This window comes from Argentina silus (assembly GCF_951799395.1).
Source record: "Argentina silus genome assembly, chromosome: X".
NCBI lineage: Eukaryota > Metazoa > Chordata > Actinopteri > Argentiniformes > Argentinidae > Argentina > Argentina silus.
In genome coordinates, this window is record NC_139653.1 from 1,840,189 (window position 1) to 1,863,280 (window position 23,092).

The 23,092-nt window shown below is 43.4% G+C and overlaps 1 protein-coding gene across 2 annotated transcripts in view; it reads right to left on the minus strand.

Annotated features, from left to right (window-relative positions):
• Positions 1-1,165: 1,165 nt before the first annotated feature.
• ttc27 (tetratricopeptide repeat domain 27) overlaps positions 1,166-23,092 on the minus strand; it is an 87,021-nt gene continuing 65,094 nt past the window's right edge. Inside the window, exons 13-20 of one of the 2 annotated variants that reach the window (XM_083696098.1) lie at positions 22,689-22,916; positions 18,472-18,570; positions 17,745-17,797; positions 15,566-15,731; positions 5,318-5,515; positions 4,646-4,757; positions 2,784-2,884; positions 1,166-2,402 (exon numbers count right to left, since the gene is read on the minus strand). In XM_083696098.1, coding sequence (XP_083552224.1) covers positions 2,370-2,402; positions 2,784-2,884; positions 4,646-4,757; positions 5,318-5,515; positions 15,566-15,731; positions 17,745-17,797; positions 18,472-18,570; positions 22,689-22,916 — 990 coding nt within the window. In that variant the 3' untranslated portion in view covers positions 1,166-2,369. Of the gene's footprint in view, positions 2,416-2,783; positions 2,885-4,645; positions 4,758-5,317; positions 5,516-15,565; positions 15,732-17,744; positions 17,798-18,471; positions 18,571-22,688; positions 22,917-23,092 lie in introns of both variants that reach the window. The other variant, XM_083696097.1, reaches the window with a different exon arrangement.

Sequence of the window (23,092 nt, forward strand, 5' to 3'; positions counted from 1 at the left end):
TTCTCAAGTAAAACAATGTAACAACCACACATTTGGAAAATCTCTCTTGAATTGGTTTAAACATACAACTTCCAGTATAACTAAGAAGTTTCGCGGTTGAGATTGCAGTATCTATTCAGTTCGAAAATTAAAATCCAAGGTAGCAATATTTGTTAGACTGGTTAGCCAGGCAAACAAATGGTTGGCAACTTGCTTCATAGGTTTGCGTGAAGGGACTATTTGAGTCTCCCTAAGCGTTAGCCAATACAAAATGTACCCTTTCATTGGCGCCACTCTTCTAATAAACCACTCTGGCCTATACATAACAAAGACCGCGCCTCTCACTTTGGGGAAAGCTGCAGGGTCTTGCCATTGACACCCAGCAACAATAGCCCAAACTTAACCTCACCGTTCTCGTAAACCTGACACTGATGTTGTTTCATCATTAGCCTGCTATGTTCAAAGTCATTGTACACTGTCGGCAAACTGCACTAAGGATGCAGAAAATATTACCTAACATTGTATCGCTAATGCGTGACTTCAGGCTACTTTGACCAGGTTGCTATTCAAGTGTTCCTATGTTTTCCCCAATCTTGCCTCAAATTCTGGGATAAGGTAAGGTAACCGGATAAGAACAAATTGCCATCTCGCCCTATAGGTATGTTCTTGTAAGAACGTGAGGACGCAGAACGCAAAAATGTATCTCGGAACATAGCCAAAGTAGTTTAAGTAATCATTAGTTAATGCTAACTAATGCATTACCTAAAGTTCATTTGTGTACCCTTTTTGTAAGTGTTACATTTTTCATAAAGACTGGTTGTTCCTGCTTGTTTATTCATACCACTTACATTACATTAAGTGTGATGTCATTTTGGTGTTCCTTGTCTGCAATGATCTCACCACCGTATTTCAGCTGCAGTTGGACGTTATGGGGATGTTGTCGGTGAGAAACAGGAACGTTGGAGAGGGAACACGAGGCTGACGTTAATCAGGCGTCCTCTGTTTGCCTGCTTCAAAGGTATGGTGTAATGGCAGCAAATCAGTATAATGGTGTTTGTCCGAGTATATCCGTGAATACCATTTGGAGGAGTTATATTACCATTAACAAGCAGATATCTATGACTAATCATCCCTTTGTTTGCTGTATGATGTAATGTGATAATAAATGATGACAACACTTGAAATAGTCTGTTAATTCACGTTTTTATTTCATGACTGACATTCAGAGCTCATTCATATGAAGAGGTTTGGTAGGCATGGTTACAACAGCTACTCACTAGAGCTACCGCATTACCAAATCGTATCAGACCCTTGGCACAAGACTAGTTCAATCATATCTCCATGTTCCAATTCATAAAGTTTAATCAAATGAGAAAACCAATGGATTACGGCATTCATAAAAGCGCATAAAAACACAATGTGTCCATATCTGTTGTTATAAAACCCCTTATCAGACACCTACAGTACTATAAGCCTTTCCTTCAAAGCAAGACAAGATCCTTCCCCATGACAAAGCAGCACAAGCAAAGAAAAACATAACCTTCTATGATAGTCATAAAAAACAAGTGAGATAAAACAAAAGCAATGTCAAGGTCATTTTTCCGTCGGGAGAGAACACATTGGAGGGGAGGACTGTACCCCCAGGGCATGATGATGAGGAGCTGGCGGGACTGGGCTATGTGAGGATGACACTTTCATGGCCCACTGCCTCCCCGGTGATGAACGTCCACACCACTGTTGTCCTGAATCCCAGATTTTCCTCACATTCATACATTTCTCATCTTCACAGCTGTAGTGACATTTCTCTCCTTCTTGGGGAGTGTAGCTGTGTGTGTGTGTGTGTGTGTGTGTGTGTGTGTGTGTGTGTGAGAGAGAGAGAGAGAGGGGGGGAGGGTGACTACTGGTGCATTTGAACAATAAGGCAAATGTGGTTTAAGACCATAAGGTGGCATTGATACATTTTACGAGTGATTCTACAGATTCCAGTTCATAACATGGTTGTTCCACTGCAAAGTGTGACTTGGGGATATATATTGATGGACTGCAGGATTGAGCTTTCAACTGCATCATTGCTGGAAGCATAGAAAATGTAATTTTTTGCATACCTGTGTATGCAAGCTTAAAAAATAAAGTAGTTCCTTTGCCTGTCATTTACAGTTCATATAGTCCATAACTTGTTTAGGTTTTCATTTAGGACCCATGGCTGAACTGTGAAGTCTTTTTGTACCTTCTGCCAGTATCCACTCAGTGGCAGATCAGTGGTGGGAGGTACTTAGAGTAGATAGAGGCATGGCTGTGGTTGGGGGGGGGTCATGCTGATTGGCCGCGCTGCAGTCCACTGAGGTCCTGCAGCTCTGTGATAAGCTGCTCCAGCTCTCTGACATCATCGCTCAGGTCACCGTGGAGCTCCCCTGTAGCGACGTCTGTGTGCAGTTGCTGAGGAGACAGGAGGTGAAAATTCCACAGACACATTTGGTTAGAAGCATACTTGTGCTGGAGTTTGGCCAAGCGGGTTTGGTTGTCTACCCTTTAAACCAGGGTTCGATTCTCAGTCTCGCAATTTATATCCTGTGACAACAATTCTGTCTGTCTCCCTCTACCACCCCTACTGTAGAAAATCAGTAGAATCTGTTGAAGAAATACATAAGGAGAGTGGATCACCACTTTCTTTTTAATAAGAAAAAATTGCATTGCATATTGTCATTGCAAATTCATAACCTGAGAAGAGTGAAGTAGCTTGGAAATGACAATATGCAACAACTGTAGGCACAAAGTGAATTGGCATCTGCTACACCATACTGTACCTTGGCTTTGGTGGCCAGGCTCCTGAGGCTGAGGCGGGCCGAGGACAGGATGGTTAGAGCCTCCTGAGGGTTACACTTCATCTTACTACAGCTGATGGACACTGGATCACAGAGTGGGGAAGGAGGAGAGAAAGAGATGGGGGGGGGGGAGAGAGAGAGAGAGGGAGCAAGTTGAAGGTAGAGAACAACCCATTAAATACATGCATCCTTTCTGAGATGAAATCGTTGGAACAGGGCGTGGACGAGAGAGGGGATGATGTGTATTTATGGTCCATGACCCCCAAGGGCCATCACCTTGTGGAGCCCAGTGGCTCCACAGACCTATGCATGACTAACAGGACCCATATAGACAGAGCACTGTGTATTATTGGTCATTACACCCCCATCGGTCTAAAGGTGGAGGTAGAGAAAGAGAGAGTAATTTCTCCTGGGACTGGTTAATTGCACTGCTCCCTGCCTCAGGGTGATGTCTCAGGCCTACCGAGGGAGAGGAGGGGAGAGAGAGAGAGACAAAAGTTGGGGGTGGAGAGAGAAAAAGGGAGAGGGAGGGGAGGGTAGACTCCTCTCGTTAAGCCAGAGACCACTTCATGGCCTGGCAGCTCGCAAATTAATAATTAGACAGTGACCTTTCCACAATAGCTGTTTAATCACTCCCGTAATCGCTGTCCAGATAACGTGATCAAAATGTTTGCCGTAACGATGCCAGACACTTTACCTTGAGAGGACATCGGAGCCCATTTGAATTCAGGTGGAGAGAGAGAATGCATTTTCTCTTTTCAAGAATTTGAAGTAAACCTTATCTAAACAGTACAGTAGGTATCTATGATTCACATTCCACGACTGAAGGGCTCGTAGGACGAGTCTTCTCTATGCTGCTCTTTGGGGGGGAACGCACCAAACAATTCCCTATTCCTGAGCAGGAAGTAGGATATTGATATTGCCGTGGAGTCTTTTGTTTTGTGTTTGCCTGCTGCCGTTTATCTTCCTCTCGCACACAAGGAAGGGAAAACAAAACACCTTTTCATCTCTACCTGCCTGTGCCTTGTCTCCGGCTGCTCCCCCTCAGCCTCTGCGGCTGGAAAAGGTCAAAACCTGCTTGACTTATAAACGTGTGGTCCTCTTCTTCTCTATCCTCCTCTCTGCCACCTTTTCTTTTGTTGTTGTTGTTGTTGTAAATCTCTCCTCTTTCCCAGCTATGTGTCCAGATCCATACCATGGGTTTACGGGGCCTGAGCGAGGGGGCTGTGATTGGATGGTGGGAGTCGGTGGGTTCCAATACATTAGCGAGGTCCCCCTGCCTAATGGGGGGGGGGGGGGGGGACCTCGCATGCGTGAGTTTCAGATGGTGTGTGTGAGTGTGAAAATGCAACAGGGTGTGTGACCTGAGTGAGGATGAGAGATGGGGTGATGCTAGCGAGAGAGTGTGCAGCATTGCGCTGGACTATTACTATTCCTACCGTGTTGCCCCCCTATCACCCGGGCTCTTCTCTGATGTTTAATTCAACATAGCGTCCGGCTGTAATGAAAAACCTGGGGATTCTAGAGATTAAAAACTTTACTGGAGATATGCTATAGGGCACACAAATTGTTCGGATGGGGATTGCGGCTTGGCAGAGGGCAGTGGGGTAAGCGGCTTGTTTGTCTTCTTTTTACTATTCTTCTGTCTGCCATCCATCATGGCTCCTACCGCGCTGCCTGACTGAAAGGGCCTGGGAGGACATGACATTACGAGTGATGGAGTGTTCTCCCCGAACATGCTGCGCTCACGTGTGGTGTATTGGCCCGCTCCCCCCCATCGGTGTTATTAACAGAGAGAAGGCGTGTGTGTGTGTGTGTGTGAGAGATATGACGAAAGCACTCACCTCTTCCCATGTCTACAGCTCTCTTGATCACCTCCCTAAATGTCCCTGTGTCTTTCTCCCAGCCACTGGTCTGCAACTCACAGCGATGGGCCTTGGACAGGAACTGCAACGCCTGACACACACAGACAGACAGACAGACAAATGAAACGGTCTGCCATCTGCATGCAGAATGCTGTAGGCTACAGTATCATCTATATAATCACTTGTAGTCACATACCATAAAACCCACCCTATTCCTGCGTAATAAACTCACTAAATAAACACAATTAATGAACAGAAACCAGCGCTATGCAGCGAACCATCCTTATGGGGGCCTATGACAAATAACATGCCAGGACTGAGATGCAGGGGATCGCAAAATAAGGCTTGGGCCATGAGTAAGAGACAGTTTCATCAACAGCCCATTGCATATGACATTAACACATGTGATCCCATCGATCATTTGGGGGGCACGTGCAACGCCATTGAATTAATTAGCTTGACATTCTTTACTATTGCCTATCAGTTATTAATGAGCCTATAAATAGGCTCAGAGTCCATTATGACAATTACTTTTGTACCCCTACCCCACCCCTCCCTTTTAAGGATTTAGAGTAGAAGTACATGGGGTTTGTTTGCACAGTGAGATGTTGGGTGAGTGGGTGTATTGCATATTATGATTTAACCTTTCACCTTCTCATTGTCCTCTGGGTTCGTGCTGTGGCCGTCTCCGTAGATCAGGGCGTACTGCCGCCATATCGAGGCGTCGACACTGTGGCGAGATGTCACGCGGCCTAAGAGCTCTTGGACCTTGGCACGTAGAGACAAGGCCTGGACACCATGGTTATCTGTTAGGTTCTCCACCACCGCTCGCACCAGGATCTCTAGGACCTGCGGGAAGGTGGGAAATGTAGTTCAATGAACAGGTGGGAATGACTCATTGAGCCACGCCCCATATGTGTGGTGTTGTGTACCATATACTGTCCTTGGGAAACTCTGGTACTGAGGGCTGGAGTGTATGGAGACCTTTGCTCAAGCCCAGCTCTTACACACTTGTTTAAGACAGGGTGAAACTAAAGGGGCCTTCCTGACCAGCATCCTATTGACAGCCCCACTAGGTAAAAAACTGAAACCGACCCTAATCTAAATACTAGAAACCCTGGGCCGTGAATACTAACCAAAGTACCCAGAGAGGGGTCCGGAGACGTCCATTTGTTGATGTTAGTGTAACAGTGTAATCATTGAATTAGATCATGAAAATAAAATAATGCACTGGTTGTGTTGAGTCAGGACTTTTGTATTTTCAAAAGCTACATATTGAATATAACATATTGATGGGCATATTTCAAACCGCGGTCAAATGTGGAGGGCATCACAGATTGATCTTTATCACCCGCACTGTAATTTTTTTGTAGGGCGGAAGGCTCCCAGTTCTGTTTTTGCAATCAACTTGTTTGCCTGGGAAATTGATGTGAAGAACGTGTCCATTTCTGTCTTTGCAGTCGTATTACAACGGTAGGGTTTCGATGGACAATACTGAGCGCAGTAACTCCTTAGACCAGTAACAGTTCATAAACCTGCCAGACACAAATGCGCACCCACACAGGAGAGCAAATTGTTTGCCTCATCCATTATCTACATCATTACGCATTGACTGCCCACTTTCGTTATTGTTATCAACATCACTGGCCAATGGACCATTCGCGCTTTTGGGAGCAGGTGTTAAACGCGCCTCAGGACGTGACTTGGAGATGTTGGCTATCGAAAAAAGGTGTGGTAGTCATGAAAATGCTTCCAGATGGTGGTCAGGCAATTTTTGGTAGTTTTTACTATTAATCTGGGAATTGATACATCAATTTGTGTACTTTTAAATACATTATATATAGCTATTGATTCTTGAAGAATCTAACTTATAAATGCCTCATAGTTGAACTGTCTTACCAGTACCCAAAATATAAGCTTTTTGAATTACGCCATTGTTTGTAAACAATATCATTGTAAACAAACACTGTATAGCTGGGCACCTCCAATGGGCCCTTTTTAACAGTTGGGAGACTAGTATACTTTAGACAGTGGTGGGCATTTATTACTAGGTGTGTGAAACTGACCAAGTTGGCTTGAGTTTCAGTGCCCTTTGTCAGTAATGGGACAGTGAAGCATTTTTTCTTCTTTTGATTTTATACTCCAAAACTTTAGATTTGAAATCAAACAATTTCTATGAGCTTTTATTTGAGGGTATTTGTGTACATATTGGTTTCACACTTTTTATACATAGTCTCCCTATTTCAGGGAACCAAAAGTAATGGGACAATTGGCTTGACAGGTGTTTCTGGTAAGTCAGGTGTGTTCCGTCAAATCATTTGTGCAGGGATAAGTGTCAATGTCAAGAATTGTTTCTAGACTTTTCATTTGCATTTGGATTCTACTATTAGTGTCTGTCAACATGAGAGCAGAGAGGTGTCAATGAAAGTCAAGGAAGCCATTACTATGCTGAAAAATCGGGAAAAAATCAGACTTACCAAAATCAACAGTTTGGAACTCTAAAAAGCACCGGTGAGCTCAGCAATGGCAAATGAGCTGGTAGGCCAAGGAAGACTTCTACAGTAGATGACTGAAGAATGCTCACCATAATTTGCTACCCAAAACAACTGTCTCACAGATCAGGAACACTCTCCAGGAGGTAAGCGTGAGTGTGTCAGAGACTACCATCCGCAGAATACGGATAGTACTACAGACGCTTCACTATAAGGTGCAAACCACTAGTTATCCTCAAAAAGGAAGGCCAGGTTACAGTTTGCTAAAAAGGTACCCAAAAAGCCTGCATAGGTCAGGAAAAAAGGTCTTGACTGGACTCTAGAATCTACTTTAACCTCATAGTAATTGTAACTAATTTCAAATCCAAACTTTAGAGTGTAGAGCCTAAACAAGAAAGTGCTTCACTGTCCCATTACTTACACAAGGCACTGTATATGTGCCCTCTCTCAACATTCTGTGAGCCTTTCAGCAGCCTCAATGTCATAGCTTCGTCTCACACTTTCAATGGATCTAGTTTTGTGATTGCTATCTGAGAAGGAGGCTATTTCACACTGACGCCTTCTCCTCTCAGATTCAATTTCAACTGAATGTGTGTGGCATTTGGCTCACTCAAATGCGATAGGCTTGGCAAAACAAGTGGAATATCAAAACTGCCCAGAATTCATCTCACTTATTTTCTATTTAAAATAATGGAAATGTATGCACAGTCATGATTCATCATGCAGTGCAATTAAAACAGCTTGGATGGGCCTACAGGGTAGAGCAATATTGGATTTCAAAACATGATTCCCCCTCTTTGTTTACATATACAGATTAAACACTTTCCTAAGGGACTAACAAAGAAGTTTCATCAGCACACTGAAAACAAAGAAATTAAGTCAGAAAGTGCACACACACACACACACCACGTTCCATAATGCACAAGAAGGCCAAGCTGTGAGACAGAGACGATGATATCACTGGGAGACATTCTCAGAAGGTCCGTGCATGTGCAACACTAAAACCCAGGAAGTACCGCGGCGTTCTGGGCCTCATCCTGTCTGTCCAGGGGAATGTTATTTATGAAGCCCTCATGCACCGCACGGAATACCAACGCTCCGGTCGAACACGCTCAGTGGAGACGAGGAGAAGGAGACGTCCAGAGAATGATAGGTGGGGCCGAGGGGCTGGAGGCACCTCCTCTGTGTGTGAAGTGTGTATGTTTGTGTGTATGTTTGTGGAGTGTTAAAACAAACATGATCAAACTGCATATCTAAAGAGCCTTTTTAAAAGCTTGACCCTAGGGTCATCGCATTGACCCTTAACGCCAGAATCACCCGGATCATAAGTTAATAGGTGATTATTTCAGCTGGCAGACAGGCCCTCTTACAAGCCTCCTGTTATATTTTAGTTTTGTCTTCAGTTCACTGTGGCTAGACCTGCCAGCAGAGGAATGGAATCTGTGAGGAAGCTGATCTGATTGCTTGGAGTGGTGTGAATGTAAACATGCTCAACGGAAAAGCCCACTTTAACACTGGACCGGTTCCAAATCTCGTTTTCTCACATCTTCAACCTTATCAACCAACACTACAAACTCTACTGTACACACTTTATTTAATATCTGTGGCTTAGGTCTTAGAACTTCCAGCTGCTTATATACACTATGACAGTCTGTACCTCACAAACTGCAGAATGTAAACTTAATTGGTGACACTTTTTGGAGACAGACGTTCACCGTTATGCATGGGCGTAGCATCCCACAGGATAGGGGAAGCTAAGCACAGCTACTCCTGTGATTTTAAACAAAATTAGTAATTTATTCTCACACTAAGCAGAGGCATTTATTCTCGCAGCAATTACCAACATAATTTGCAAGAGTAGGTTACAGAACCGTTGGATTTTCCACAACAATGTGCTCCCAAACTTTACTGGTGGCCAATAGTGGCGTAAATTGTTTTAATTTCTCCTCCTTTCATAATTGTCTGCGTTCTTGACCAGCCCAGTCTTTTAAACAGTAACTGCTGGTGAACTTGAACAAGTTGTGGTTTGCTGGGTCTCGAGCGCATGCAACTGCAAGCAGTGGACACAATTTGGCTACCTGACTGCGGACAACCATAGATACAGAGGGACATATCTAAATTAAGAATACATGTATTGCAGAAGGGAGCGAAAACTTTGGTTTTCACATTGGAACCTTTCTGTTTTCGGGGTTGGTCTTAGTGCAATACTTAAATTATGTGCTTGCCCATCTTGACCAGGTGGCTGCACTATCGGTCCGTATTAATTCTTAGAAATTCGAGCAAGACGCAACCCCTGGAGTCCAAAAATGCACACAGAACAAATAGTCATGTCAAATGTATTGCATAGAAATGTGTTTCTTATACCAATTTTGCCCTGTTTTATTTCATGGATTATAAATGTAAACAGGCCCTACATTTATTGTTTTGATGTCAAAAGGTATAGAATTGCAAGAAGTCCGAGGGTCCTCCCCTAAAAAAACATTGACCCTTGGAAACGCATTTCCTACAATTCTACAAAGTTTGACATTACTAATTATAGCCTCTCTTGAGGGGGTATTTTACCATTTTAAAAGTTAAACAGTTTAAGTGGAAGGATAAGTCACCATCATTAATTCAGGTATGTCAAGGAAAATATTAAGAAGTTCACATGGCCACCGAACTAAGTCAATCTCCAGATGGCTGCAGTACAGGCATCAGAGCATCACCAGAGAATATATACCCAGCGTCTGGTGGGGTCAATGGGTCCCAAATGGGGGAGGGGGTTATTCTGCTAATTTGGGAAGACAATCATGCAATCGGATGTAGTAGGACAAACCATATGCTTGCATACATGGAAGTCAGTCATTTATGTTAACTATGGTTATTTTTCTTTGCTGATATGGACCTGTGTCTGAAATAAAGTAAAATAAAATAAATAAAGGCAATACAAATGTTATAAAATTCAATTACATTAATTAAGTTCATTCATGACAAGTTGACTAAAAGGCCCATAGTTTGTCATTTTGACAACAACTAGACTCAATCATTATTCAAATGACAAAAACATGACTAAAACTTTAGGTTATTTTAGTAAAATTTACTAAGACGACACTAAATCGAAGAAAAGGGTACCAAAATAAACACTGATCCCCCCGCCAGTTACGCCTAAGACGTAGGCTTACATTAAAAAATAAAAATAAATAACGGGACAAATTAATTAAATCCCAGAAATGTGTTCCCATTGTGTAATCACAGGCTAATAACTTTATAATAATAAATTTAGATTTGTATGTAAGGCGAGATCTGACTTACAAAACGAAGGACTACGGATTTCACATTTTGTAGCTCAGCTGTTTAATACAAGACAGACACACTGACAGTTTGAGGTCATAGAGGGGCAGTGTTATATTTTAGGAAAGACAAAATTGCTAAATTTGAATGGTTTTTGTTATGTTTCAGCTCAAATATATTGTTTAAATAGTAACATTTTCATTCCACAATCTGTCATTTTCCCATTTATTTAATACAGGGATCCCCCTGGATTTTGATGAATATGACATGAATAGCATAATGAGGTAATTACAACTGTCTCAACCTTTCCATAACGAAAACACCGTGACTTAAGCCAAGATTTAGTCCAGGGCCCCTAAATTAATTAATGTCAATGTATTTAATAATCAGAAGAAATTATTATCATATTATTTCACATAGTTCTCATGTTTATTTTTATCACTTGCTTGCCTCACTTTTCTAAAAAGGAAATCCGTTGAACAATTAATCAAGTTAGCATGGCCTTACTTGAGTTTAGCGTTAACTAGATACAGCGCTAATTCTCTTTTGCAAGTGTAGCAGGGAGCAGTTTTCACCTGCATGTATATCTATGAAGTTCACCAATATATTATATTCTCATTCTAAAGGGAATAAGTTCTGAAATGTTATGTCTCTATTCAAGGCTCTTATGCCCTCTCTTGGCATAAGCTGGTATTGGTTTGGTGTCATCTTCACTGTGGCCACCATATTAGTTTCCCTTCGTTAATGATTATGGCGAAGATGGTATGTAGAAAGTTGAGTGCCGCTCCTTTTTGTGATGTCATAATCCTTATGCAAGTTGCTAGTTAATGAGGCATGACATGGCTGCCACAAGCGGTCTAGACAAAGTTGTGACTGTGTTATATTTTCATGTACAGGAGCTGGAGTATTGCCAATTCTAACTTTACTGAGTCAAAATTGACCACCAATATTGTTTGCTTTATCACCAGGTATGTTTTATATTACTTACTGTTTGAAGTGTATTTTTTGCATACTAGCTCTGACATTTCAAGCTAGCTGGTTGTTGTACTTTTATTGTGAAGCCTCGCTTACGTTTCTGTTGTACTTTTATTGTGAAGCCTCGCTTACGTTTCTGTGAAAGAGAAAATTAGTTCTTGTGATATGTGTTTATTAATTTTATTTAAGCTATGTAAAACTATATGATCACATATTGTTGCCCTTTCCTTAATGATTATGGCGAAGATGGAACTGGAGTATTGTCAATTCTAACTTTACCACCAACATTGTTTGCTTCATCACCAGCTAAAAAACAGGGCACTAGAGCTTGAACCCGATGATCCTGTGTGTGCGTGAGTCCTGCAAGTAGTGACAGTCCAGATTCGAGGGATAATACTAGCAATCATAATGTGACGTCTGTCATTATTCAATGAAACTTGGTTAGACAACATAGTCCATAGCAAGTATAGTACAACACATGCTAATTAAATTGTTTGATACCTGTGTATACTTGATTCAACCCAGGAAATATGTACCAGGAGTTTCTCTGTAAGAGGAGACCCTAAATGAGAGCTGGGTTAAAGGAGAGCACTTATATAAGAGCTGTGTATGTGTGTGTGTGTGTGTGTCTGTCTGTCTGTCTGTCTGTGTGTCTGTGTGTCTGTGTGTCTGTGTGTGTGGTCTCCTGTAGGCCAGTGAAGGTAAGGAGAGGATGATTCACCCCATCTGTCTTAGCCTGCCATCTCAGCCCCTAAAATAACATCTCTCTCCCCAGAGAATCTGGGAGTGTCTCCCTCTACCTCTCTCTCTTTTCTCTACCTCTCCCTCCCGTTTGCACCCTCAGAAAAAATTATAGGCCCCCAAAGTTGAGTTCCACTGGAGATCTAATTTTGACGTTTTCCTCCCTTGCAAGTAAAAACAATGAGCTGTCTTCAGAGGTGCTTTGGGGTGCACCTTCAGTAAGAGACCCTTCACAGCAATGAGAACTGCAGCAATATCAACTGGCTTTCCCTGTGATAATCCACTCAACCACACACCCCCAATTTCCACATGTGATTTGTTAAAAATCTTAACTTTAAATAGTAAGTTTACCTGAAATCCATTTTCATGTGTATTTCTGGTCAATCCATAATGCATTACCATCTCAAACTATTAGCATTTCGCAGGCAGCTGCATTATAGCTATCGAAATGCGAGGTTTGTTTACACTTCCTAAAAAAGTGTCATACCGAATGAAAATACGTCAGACGAGAGTTTTTGCACTCCGATCCTGCTCTACTACGCCAGTGATCCACAGGGAGCAGCACGCGCTAGCTCTAACGCTGTTCAACAGAAGGACCTCATATGGGATGGAGAGAGGAATCTTGGGAGTGGACAAATGGACAATTTGTAACATCAGGACTGATGAGGGCATTCAAAGTGAGATATCTTGACTCAGGTAGTTTTAAAACGCGATATTTTGTGATATTATGATAGAAAGCAGAGGAGATGAAAGGTATGTGAACATCCTTTAAAACACGTTTTCCCCTCTTCCTGCCAGCCCTGAACAAAGGCTTATCTGCCTTATCAGTGAGCTGTCATACAGACCCACCTGCTACAGTAGCTGGAGGGAGGCTCAATGTGCTGAAGGGGTAGGTCCAGTGGGGGGGGGGGCGCTAATGTTGACTGACAGCTCTCTTCTGCCAATGGGGCACCTCACCGTTTGAAAGTGATTTAAGCTTGGGGAAGACCTCCGATGTGGATTCATCTGATACGACTGTCCAAATCTCTAAATAGGACTTTTTCCTGATGCAAGTTATTTAAAAAAAAATAATTATCTGCAGAGAAAGTGACAACTTAAAGGGGAAATTGAATGGATCGCTCTCCCAGATTCCTGCTGTATCCGGTTATAGCGTGAAATTAAGTGGGAAAGTAATATCCTCCCCCCACAGGGACAGAGTTAGATGGAAAATGGAGTCAAGGGGTTTATGTACGTTGAGTGAGAATGGCGTAGAGGGGTGTTTGATCCACTTTGAATGAGACTGAAAGAACAGGAGAAATAACAACAACAGTAAATTCCTCTCTGTCTCAAAGGAATTTGTGTGTGTGTGTGTGTGCGCGCGTACGTGCTTAAGTTCATATTTCAATGTGTGGTTGGTTTAGCTGGCTGCCTCTTGATTTCTCACTAAGCCCCAGGGGGACAAGGATAAGAATGCATGTGACATGGAGGTCCTCAAAGGTCCCAGTCACCCAGACCACTACGGTGGCCTCCATAGGACAGTCACCCAGACCACTACAGTGGTCTCTTCTGTCCATAAAGGTTCCAGTCACCCAGAACATTACAGTGGCCTCTCCACATTTCAGTGGACAGGAATGCACTGTGGCAAACGGGGACTGGGGCTGTATAGTACTCTCAGCGATGCATAACTGTATATAACTGTGCATGCAGTCTGAGGGAGCAAACCAAGTCAGAAATAATAAACAGATAAAATATGAGCGAAAGGACAAGATCATCAAGAGAACGATTGCAGGAGAGAAAACGAAAAGCGCTTCCAAGAATAGATTTCAAGTGGTTAAGCTGATATGATGTTAAACTGTTGCCGTTCTTCATAGGATTGAAAATACAATTCAAAGACATGAATCAGGCGGTCCTAAAAATAGGTTTTAAAAATATACTTGCTTTGAATGCAGGCACTCTTTAAAAATGAAACTGTGTTTAGGGGGGTCAGGGAATAGGAAAGGATAGAGGAAAGGGGAGTGACTTCACCATGTCAATAACCAAATTGCGCCTGTTTGAATTGAGCACAGTCAGCTTGAGGGTGGGAGGCTATCAGACGGCTGCATGAAACACTCATAAACCGGGGGGGGCAAGAGGTAAGAATGTCCAAAATCCCAATTACTCTGAGATATCCTTCATACAGGCCTTGGGGAAGCTTGGTGTTGTCCTTTTCAACTTGTGTGCTTTTACATCTTCACATCCTAATTGATGAGGCGCTAGCATTTTGCCAAGCACAAATTGAGCAAAAGAAGAGAGAGGAGCAAAAAAGAGGGGGTAGGGGGGGGAGGGACTTTTTAAAGCTAATTAGAAAAGGCAATGAAAGCCACACTCCAAAACAGAGCTGAACAGTGCGGGTGCAGGCAGGTAGACGATGGCTTGTATTCTGATTATGTTTGCATATTCCCCCCTTGGGAGCCTCCAGCCTCCAGCCTCCCCACTCAAACACACATCTTGGCACTGTTTGTTATTTTGAGCACTCACATCCAGGCAGACGTCTTCTTTAAAGTTAATTGCTCTGAAGTTAATAAACTGCATGTATTCTGGGACAAAGAAGAAAGAGACGCAATCATATTGCCCATTTTGGGCTTGTTCATTTGAAGTTGCTGGTTAATGTTCTAATTAACATGCGTTGGTGGATTTCCAATTAGCGAGAGATGATTCAGTGTTTTCCTGTAGATTTATGAAAATTAAACGAAATAAAAATGAATTTATAAATCTTTAAGGGGAGGCTACAGATGTTTGGTGCTGACATACTGTACTACATAGCAGGGGCACGTTCCTGGAGGAACTGGACACCCAGAGGCTACAATATTAAAGAGGTGCTAGCAGGTGTTGGCAGAGGGCTCTTCTTAAACAGCCTGCTGTCAGCTTAAACCACTCTCATAGATTGTTCATTCCCTTGGGCTCTCTCTTTTTTCTCTCTGTCTCTCTGGGCTCACTGCTGGAGCGAAGGGTGGTAGATGGGGGGTGTAAAGCACCCTTCTGTGCCCTGGAACATATGGAGACTGAATCGCAAATTGCATTCTTGCTCTCGATGCTCAGGGCTCCTTCTGGGAGATGCCTCTGTTGCTGCTAACGACAGGCGTGCCTTGAGAGAGAGACAGAGGGCAACGCGGTAGATGAACCCCATATGGCACCATTAAACGCACACTCTCGGTGGCATATAGGGGGGATGGCGTATTCAAATCCCCCAGGTTGCTGTGTGGTGTTGACACCAGGCTGTTTTGACCCCCCAGATGTGAACCAGCTGTGACAGGATCAGAGGCGCGTCTGTGCCAGAGGAACAGGTCGAGAGTCAGTTTTCCCCTGGTTGCATGATTATGGTTCAGATTGAGAGTAGATGAACTGATTCTAGATCTGCATATGGGCAACTTGAAAAGATTTTCCTGCATTGTGAAAAATGTACCTGCACGTCCTTGTATTTGTCACGCAAGTCCATGAGGCGGTGGTAGGCCTTGATGGCTTCGGTGAACTCTCCTGTGTCGATGCAGACAGCGATAAAGTTCTCCCAGATCTGCCAGTGCTCGAAGTTACACTTCAGAGCCTCTTGCAGGGTGCGGAATGCCTTGTTTCTGTCAGAGGAGAGAAAGAGGAAACCTTATTACTGTATCTGTCTGAAAATGGCTGGTGCCATTTTCTTTACATGCCTTCTCAAAGCAGCTTACAACCTCACATTGAATCTAAATACAACCCATCACCATCATTTCTAAATGCTGTTAATTTCTTAAGGGGCAATTTACTCAAATTTTTTAATGAAATATTTTAGGCGATGGTCCCATATCTGTGTCCAGCAGCCGTCCAGAGGTGGACCAGTTACAGTGAACCCTGCCAAGACTGCCCCCTGTGTGTCCTACACCTCAAACTGACATGCACACGACACAGTTAGCATGACGCGATAGGAGCCCACCTTTCACACACACCACGCACACACGCACACGCACACACACACCACATGCTCCTGGCTCTTAAAAAAAATATAGGCTTCGGCTGAATTAGCAGCGGCGCTAACCAGGATTTAATAGAAGCTTCCCGCTTTTTTAATTTCAAGCCTGAAAGCACAGGCCTGATTTGAACGGGGGTTGAGGGAGGGGCAAAGTTTCCCAAGAAACCCAGGCGTTTTCCTGCTCTCGCAATATGAGCCTTGCCAGGAAGAGACTTGTGGTTTTCAGGGAAAATAAGAGAACCTGCCCATCTTGCCTTGGTCAGAGTGCACTAATTGACTTAAGCCTGCGTTTGGGCTCCGGTATTTGGCCCCTATGGTAAAATCAGTCGGGAGCTGGTGAGATTTGAATCTTTACCACTATGACTGCTGGTGGCGTGGGGGTTTCTGGCAATGAGTTCTGCTAAGAGGCTAATCCAATGACCAGCGGAGTTGAAGGTAAAAAAAATAAAATAATAGAACAATAGAACGTCAATCTTTTTCCCTGACATGTGAATCAGTGCTATGATCTCTGGTGACGATGTTGTGTTTGATAAGTGTGTTTTAATGTCCTTCCTGAGACACCATATTGTCCACAGTCCCAACCTCCCTGTTCGAAACCTCTCCAGCAGCCCTGGCCAGAAATCAATACTGTCTTCCTGGATGGGAACCTACTGTGACTGTGTGGGGCTCTCTCTGTCTCACTCACTCTCACTCTCTCTCTCTCACTCTAACACACACAGACACCCTCTCCCCCTCTCTCTCTCTGTCAGGGAGAGGTCCATGATCAGTAAGCATGGTGTCTAAAGACCTTCATTGAGACCAGGGCTGAGAGTGAGAGAACATTAGCTGCTTTTCGACAGGTGCCAGTGCATGTCAAAGCTTACTAGCGGTGCATGTCAAAGCTTACAAAGCTTACTAGTACTAGTATGATTTTCCCCGTATGATCTCCAGTTTATTTACATTCTGCAGTTTGTAAGGTTGTGAACTATGGAGACACTAGCAACACATCAAATTCTCCCAACAGGTTCTGGTAACTTAAGCAGTTGATGACAATTGTATTTGTAAAAAGCACTATTCAAATCCATTCGATTGTGTAGTTACAGCAAGCCAACTTGGATTATGCTTGCCACCCACCAAGTTCGCTAGCCAACTAAAGCACTTGGATTATAAGAATATCCATACTGCCCCTAGCCCTGTTTGGCCTCATAAGGATCAAGAGGGTATAGGAGGCTAAAAGCATCGGCCGGGAGTAAGCACTCTTGAAGCCCAGGAGTGATTGAGGAAAAGCACTTGGCCTTGACACACACTGGCACGCACAGCGTAAGCCCCGCTGTGGAAAACCAGCTATTGAGGTTGACTGACCAAAACCAGTTGCCTCTCTAATACAATTCCTCATCCTGAGGTTAAACTCAATCCTAACTGAGGAAATTGATAGAGTGGCTTGTGATTTCCCAGTGCAAGAAAGAAGTCCCTCAATAAAGACAAAAGGTAAGGGACCAATTAAATCAAACATGCCATGGTGTCTGTGGAACAGGTGAAAACTATTATTTTGGTGCTGCTGAAATGCACATTTTGATTAAGGTAATCAAGAAAACTATGTTTGTTTAACAAATAATGGACAATGAATGATGTATTGGGTGGATAAATGGGGGGCTGTACTTACTTCTGTCTCAGGCGGATGTAGGCTGTAGAGAGGTTGTTCCACGCCTCTGCATTCTGAAGAAAAAAAATATACAATTCACAGTTTACACACAAGTAAGCACACAGGGGTTGTTTAGAAGATGAGGCGGAAACACTCGCTCCCGCCCCAGAGCAGAAATGTGTTCTGATGAGAGCTCCGGGTGAACATTCGCTCACAAGGCAGTGGGCAAACAGGTGCATTATGGGTCATTAAGCTGAATTGGAAAAGACTGCTGGAGGACCGGAGTATGATAGCTGGGTTAGGAGGGAGTGTGTGTATATGTGTGTGTGTGTGTGTGTGTGTGTGTGTGTGTGTGTGTGTGTAAGTGTGTGTGTGTGTGTGTGTGTGTGTGTATGTGAATGAGTGTATGTGGGCGTGCGTGCACGTGTGTGTGCGTGTGTATGAATGAGTGTATGTGTGTGTGTGTGTGCATACTTGCATATGTGTGTGCGTGCACGCATGTGAGCATAATGAAAAAAGGAGTGAGAGAGGGGAGATGGAGAGCAAGCGAGGGAGTGACAAATCGAGAGAGGAAATGGTATTGTTATGGCCCCTTGGAGCATTTGTGTGATTGAGCTTGTCCTCTTGTATGTCATGATGTAAAAGTCTTGACATTGGGGAGGGGTGGGTGTGTGTGTGTGTGTGTGTGTGTGTGTGTGTGTGTGTGTGTGTGTGTGTGTGAATGAGTGTATGTGGGGGTAATACTTACATCTGGCTCCAGTCCCACACACCTCTGGAAGGCCTTGGCAGCTCCCTCATAGCCCTCCAGGGCAAAGTAGGCACAGCCCAGGGAGAACCACACCCCGAGCTACAGACACAGAGACACAGAGACACAGACACAGACACAGACACACACACACACACACACAGATATCACTGTCAGGACGTGACTACCTATCTTCCGCTGTAGACTAAAGACCCATCTCTTTTGGGCTCTTCCTCCTCAGACCTCTCCACCCCCTAACACCCTACATTACCAGTAAAACAAATACAAGTTGATTCACTTACAAAATGTACAGACAAATGTACTTATTGTAAGTGGCTTTGGATAAAAGCTAAATTACTTAAATGTAAATGTAAGACAGGGGAGGGAGCTGAGTTCAGGTGCCCTAAACCAAACAATACTATTTTGTGGTCTGTCATCTAGTCAAGGTGACAATCCTGTTGATAGACAGGCCCCCGTTTATGGAGATCAGTTGAGGCGTTAGTCCCCCAGACTCCTCCACGCACGCACGCACGCACGCACGCACGCACGCACAAATTTCTTTGTCACAAAAAACATTCATGAAGTTTGGTTCTTTTATGAATTTATTATGGGTCTTCTGAAAATGTGACAAAATCTGCTGGGTCAAAAATATACATACAGCAATGCTAATATTTGGTTAAATGTCCCTTGACCATTTTCACCTCAATTAGACGCTTTTGGTAGCCATCCACAAGCTTCTGGCAAGCTTCTAGTTGAATATTTGACCACTCCTCTTGACAGAATCGGTGCAGTTCAACTAAATTCGTTGGCTTTCTGACACAAACTTGTTTCTTCAGCGCACTCCACATGTTCTCGATGGGGTAGTCAGGATTTTGTGAAGGCCATTCTAAGACCTTAATTCTAGCCTGATTTAGCCATTCCTTTACCACGTTTGATGTGTGTTTGGGGTCATTGTCCTGTTGGAACACCCAACTACATCCAAGACCCAACCTTCTGGCTGATAATTTTAGGTTTTCCTGAAGAATTTGGAGGTAATCCTCCTTCTTCATTATTCCATTTACTTTCTGTAAAGCACCAGTTCCACTGGCAGCAAAACAGGCCCAGAGCATAATACTACCACCACCATGCTTGACGGTAGGTATGGTGTTCTTAGGGTGAAAGGCCTCACCTTCGCTCCTCCAAACATATTTCTGGTCATTGTGGCTAAACTGCTAAATTTTTGTTTCATCTGACCACAGAACTTTCCTCCAGAAGGCCTTTTCTTTGTCCATGTGATCAGCAGCAAACTTCAGTCGAGCCTTAAAGGTGCCGCTTCTGGAGCAATGGCTTCCTTCTTGCACGGCAGCCTCTCAACCTATGGCGATGTAACACACACTTGACTATGGACACTGACACCTGTGTTCCAGCAGCTTCTAATTCATGGCAGACCTGCTTTTTGGTGGTTCTTGGTTGACTCTTGACCATCCTGACCAATTTTCTCTCAGCAGCAGGTGATAGCTTGCGTTTTCTTCCTGATCGTAGCAGTGACACAGCTGTGCCATGCATTTTATACTTACAAACAATTGTTTGCACAGTTGATCTTGGGACCTGTAGCTGCTTTGAAATGGCTCCAAGTGACTTTCCTGACTTGTTCAAGTCAATGATGCGCTTTTTCAGATCCGTGCTGAGCTCCTTAGACTTTCCCATTGCAACGTTTTTGGCAGAGTGTAATGAGTGTATCAAACAAGCCCTATTTAAATGGACTGAAATAAGTCACCAGCTGTAGTCAATCATAAGAACTTAAGAGGCCATGCCACAAAGCAAATTTGATTGACACAACTTTCTACATTACCAAAATTGATAATTCAAGGTATTGTATTGTATATTTTTGACCCAGCAGATTTTGTCACATTTTCAGAAGACCCATAATAAATTCATAAAAGAACCAAACTTCATGAATGTTTTTTTGTGACAAAGAAGTATGTGCTCCAATCAATCCATCACAGAAAAATAAGAGTTGTAGAAATGATTGGAAACTCAAGACTGCCATGACATACATGTTCTTTACAAGTGTATGTAAACTTCTGACCACAACTGTATACAGTTAGGTCTCTGACACAATTTTTGTTAATTTAGCTGTTTACCAAAACATATTCAAGTTACAGTTATATAATTAATATGGGCTTAAAGTGCAGACTCTCAGCTTTAATTTGAGGGTATTCACATCCAAATTGGAGGAAGGGTTTAGGAATTACAGCTCTTTAATATGTAGCCCCCTCTTTTTCAAGGGACCAAAAGTAATTATACAATTGACTCAAAAGCAGTTTCATGGACAGGTGTGGGCTATTCATTCCTCCTTTCTTTATCAATTAAGCAGGTAAAAGGTCTGAGTTGATTCCAAGTGTGGCATTTGCATTTGGAAGCTGTTGCTGTGAACGCACAACATGCGGTTAAAGGAGTTCACAATGCAAGTGAAACAGGCCATCCTTACATCCTGCAAAAACAAAAAAATAGAGAGCAGCAATATTAGGAAAATCAACAGTTTGGTACATTCTGAGAGAAAAAGAATGCACTGGTGAGCTCGGCAACACAAAAAGGCCTGAATGTCCACAGAAGACAACAGTGGTGGATGATCGCAGTATCCTTCACATGGTAAAGAAAAACCCCTTCACATCTAGCCAAGTGAAGAACACTCTCCAGTCTTATCCAAGTCTACCACAAGGTGCAAAACCATTCATAAGCCTCAAGAATAGAAAGGCCAGATTAAACATCTAAAAAAGCCAGCCCAGTTCTGGAACAGCATTCTTTGGACAGATGAAACTAAGATCAACCTGTACCAGCATGATGGGAAGAAAAAAGTATGGAGAAGGCTTGGAACGGCTCATGGTCTGAAGCATACCACATCATCTATAAAACACGGTGGAGGCAGTGTGATGGCATTGGCATGCATGGCGTCCAATGGCACTGAGTCACTAGTGTTTATTGATGATGTGACAAAAGACAGAAGCAGCCGGATGAATTCTGAAGTGTTTAGGGATATACTGTCTGCTCAGATTCAGCCAAATTCAGCAAAGTTGATTGGACGGCACTTCACAGTACAGATGGACAATGACCCAAAACATACTGCGAAAGCAACCCAGGAGGGTTGTTAAGGCAAATAAGTGGAATATTCTGCAATGGCTCAGTCAATCACCTGATCTCAACCTGATCGAGCATGCATTTCACTTGCTGAGGATAAAACTAAAGGCAGAAAGACCCACGAACAAACAACAACTGAAGACAGCTGCAGTAAAGGCCTGGCAAAGCATCACAAAGGAGGAAAACCAGAATTTGGTGATGTCCATGGGTTCCAGACTTCAGGCAGTCATTGCCTGCAAAAGATTCTCGACAAAGTATTAAAAATGAACATTTTATTTATGATTATGTTAATTTATCCAATTACATTTGAGCCCCTGAAAATAGGGGACTGTGTATAAAAATGGTTGCAATTCCTAAACGTTTCATACAATATTTTTGTTCAATCCATTGAATTAAAGCTGAAAGTCTGCACTTCAATTGCATCACGATTGTTTCATTTCAAATCCATTGTGGTGATATACAGAGACAAAATATTGTCCAAATATTTCTGGACCTAACTGTATATAATTATATCTTCATCGCAATATTTCAACTTCCCCCTAGCAAATGGATGGAAGGTCATTGTAGCAAAACAAACTACATTAAAACATCCTATTGCTGGTTGACCCATAGGATTAAATATGGATAAAAGGGCAATGGAATGAAGGAAAACAGGAAACTACTTTTCCCGTGACACCCAGGGAGAGCCTAGGTGAAACTGACCGCCCTCTCCTATTTTCCCATCTCCCCTCTCCTCCTCCTCCCCTCTCCTCTGTGTGGTTTCAGGGGTTGGTTGCCATCTGTGTCATTTGGGAACGACAATGTCCCAGACACCAGTGTCCCGACACTACTTCCTCAGCCAGGAAAAGGAGGAAGTGTGTGTGTGTGTGTGTGTGTGTGTGTGTGTGTGTGTGTGTGTGGCAAGTAGTAGCACATTCCCTTCAGCTTTAAAACATTTTGCAAGAATGAGCACACATTCAAATGTAGATCCGGTACTTTTAGCCCAGATATGGCTAGACTCCAAGTCCGGACCTCAGAATATCATGAATTTGAAGACATGGCTTGGCTTAGACAACATAACACAGAAGAAGCCAGCCACAACAGGGCTATATAGAGTAGGTTACCTGCATGCAGTTGATGCGGAGGGAGTGCTCGAAGCACTCCACACACTGCTGGAACTCTTTGGCGCGGAGGTGCCACAGGGCTTTAGAGCGCATGGCGCGGGCACTGCGCTGGCCCGACAGCTCCCAGGCGCGGTCGTAGTGCTGGGGGTTTCGCAGCACGTCACCCAGCAGGCAATACAGAGAGGGGGTCTCCTTCTTCTCCAGCTCCCGCCGCAAGATCTCCTCTGCCTGAGAGGGAGGTGGGGGAGAGATAGAGAGAGGGGATGGAGAGGAGAAATGAGAGAGGGAGGTGGGGAGGAAGGAGAGAGGGAGAGACAAAGAATAAAGAGAGGAGGAAAGAAGTGTGAGAAAGAGGAAGTAAAGAGTAAGGGTGGAGGAGGGATGAAGAGGGAAACAAAGGACAT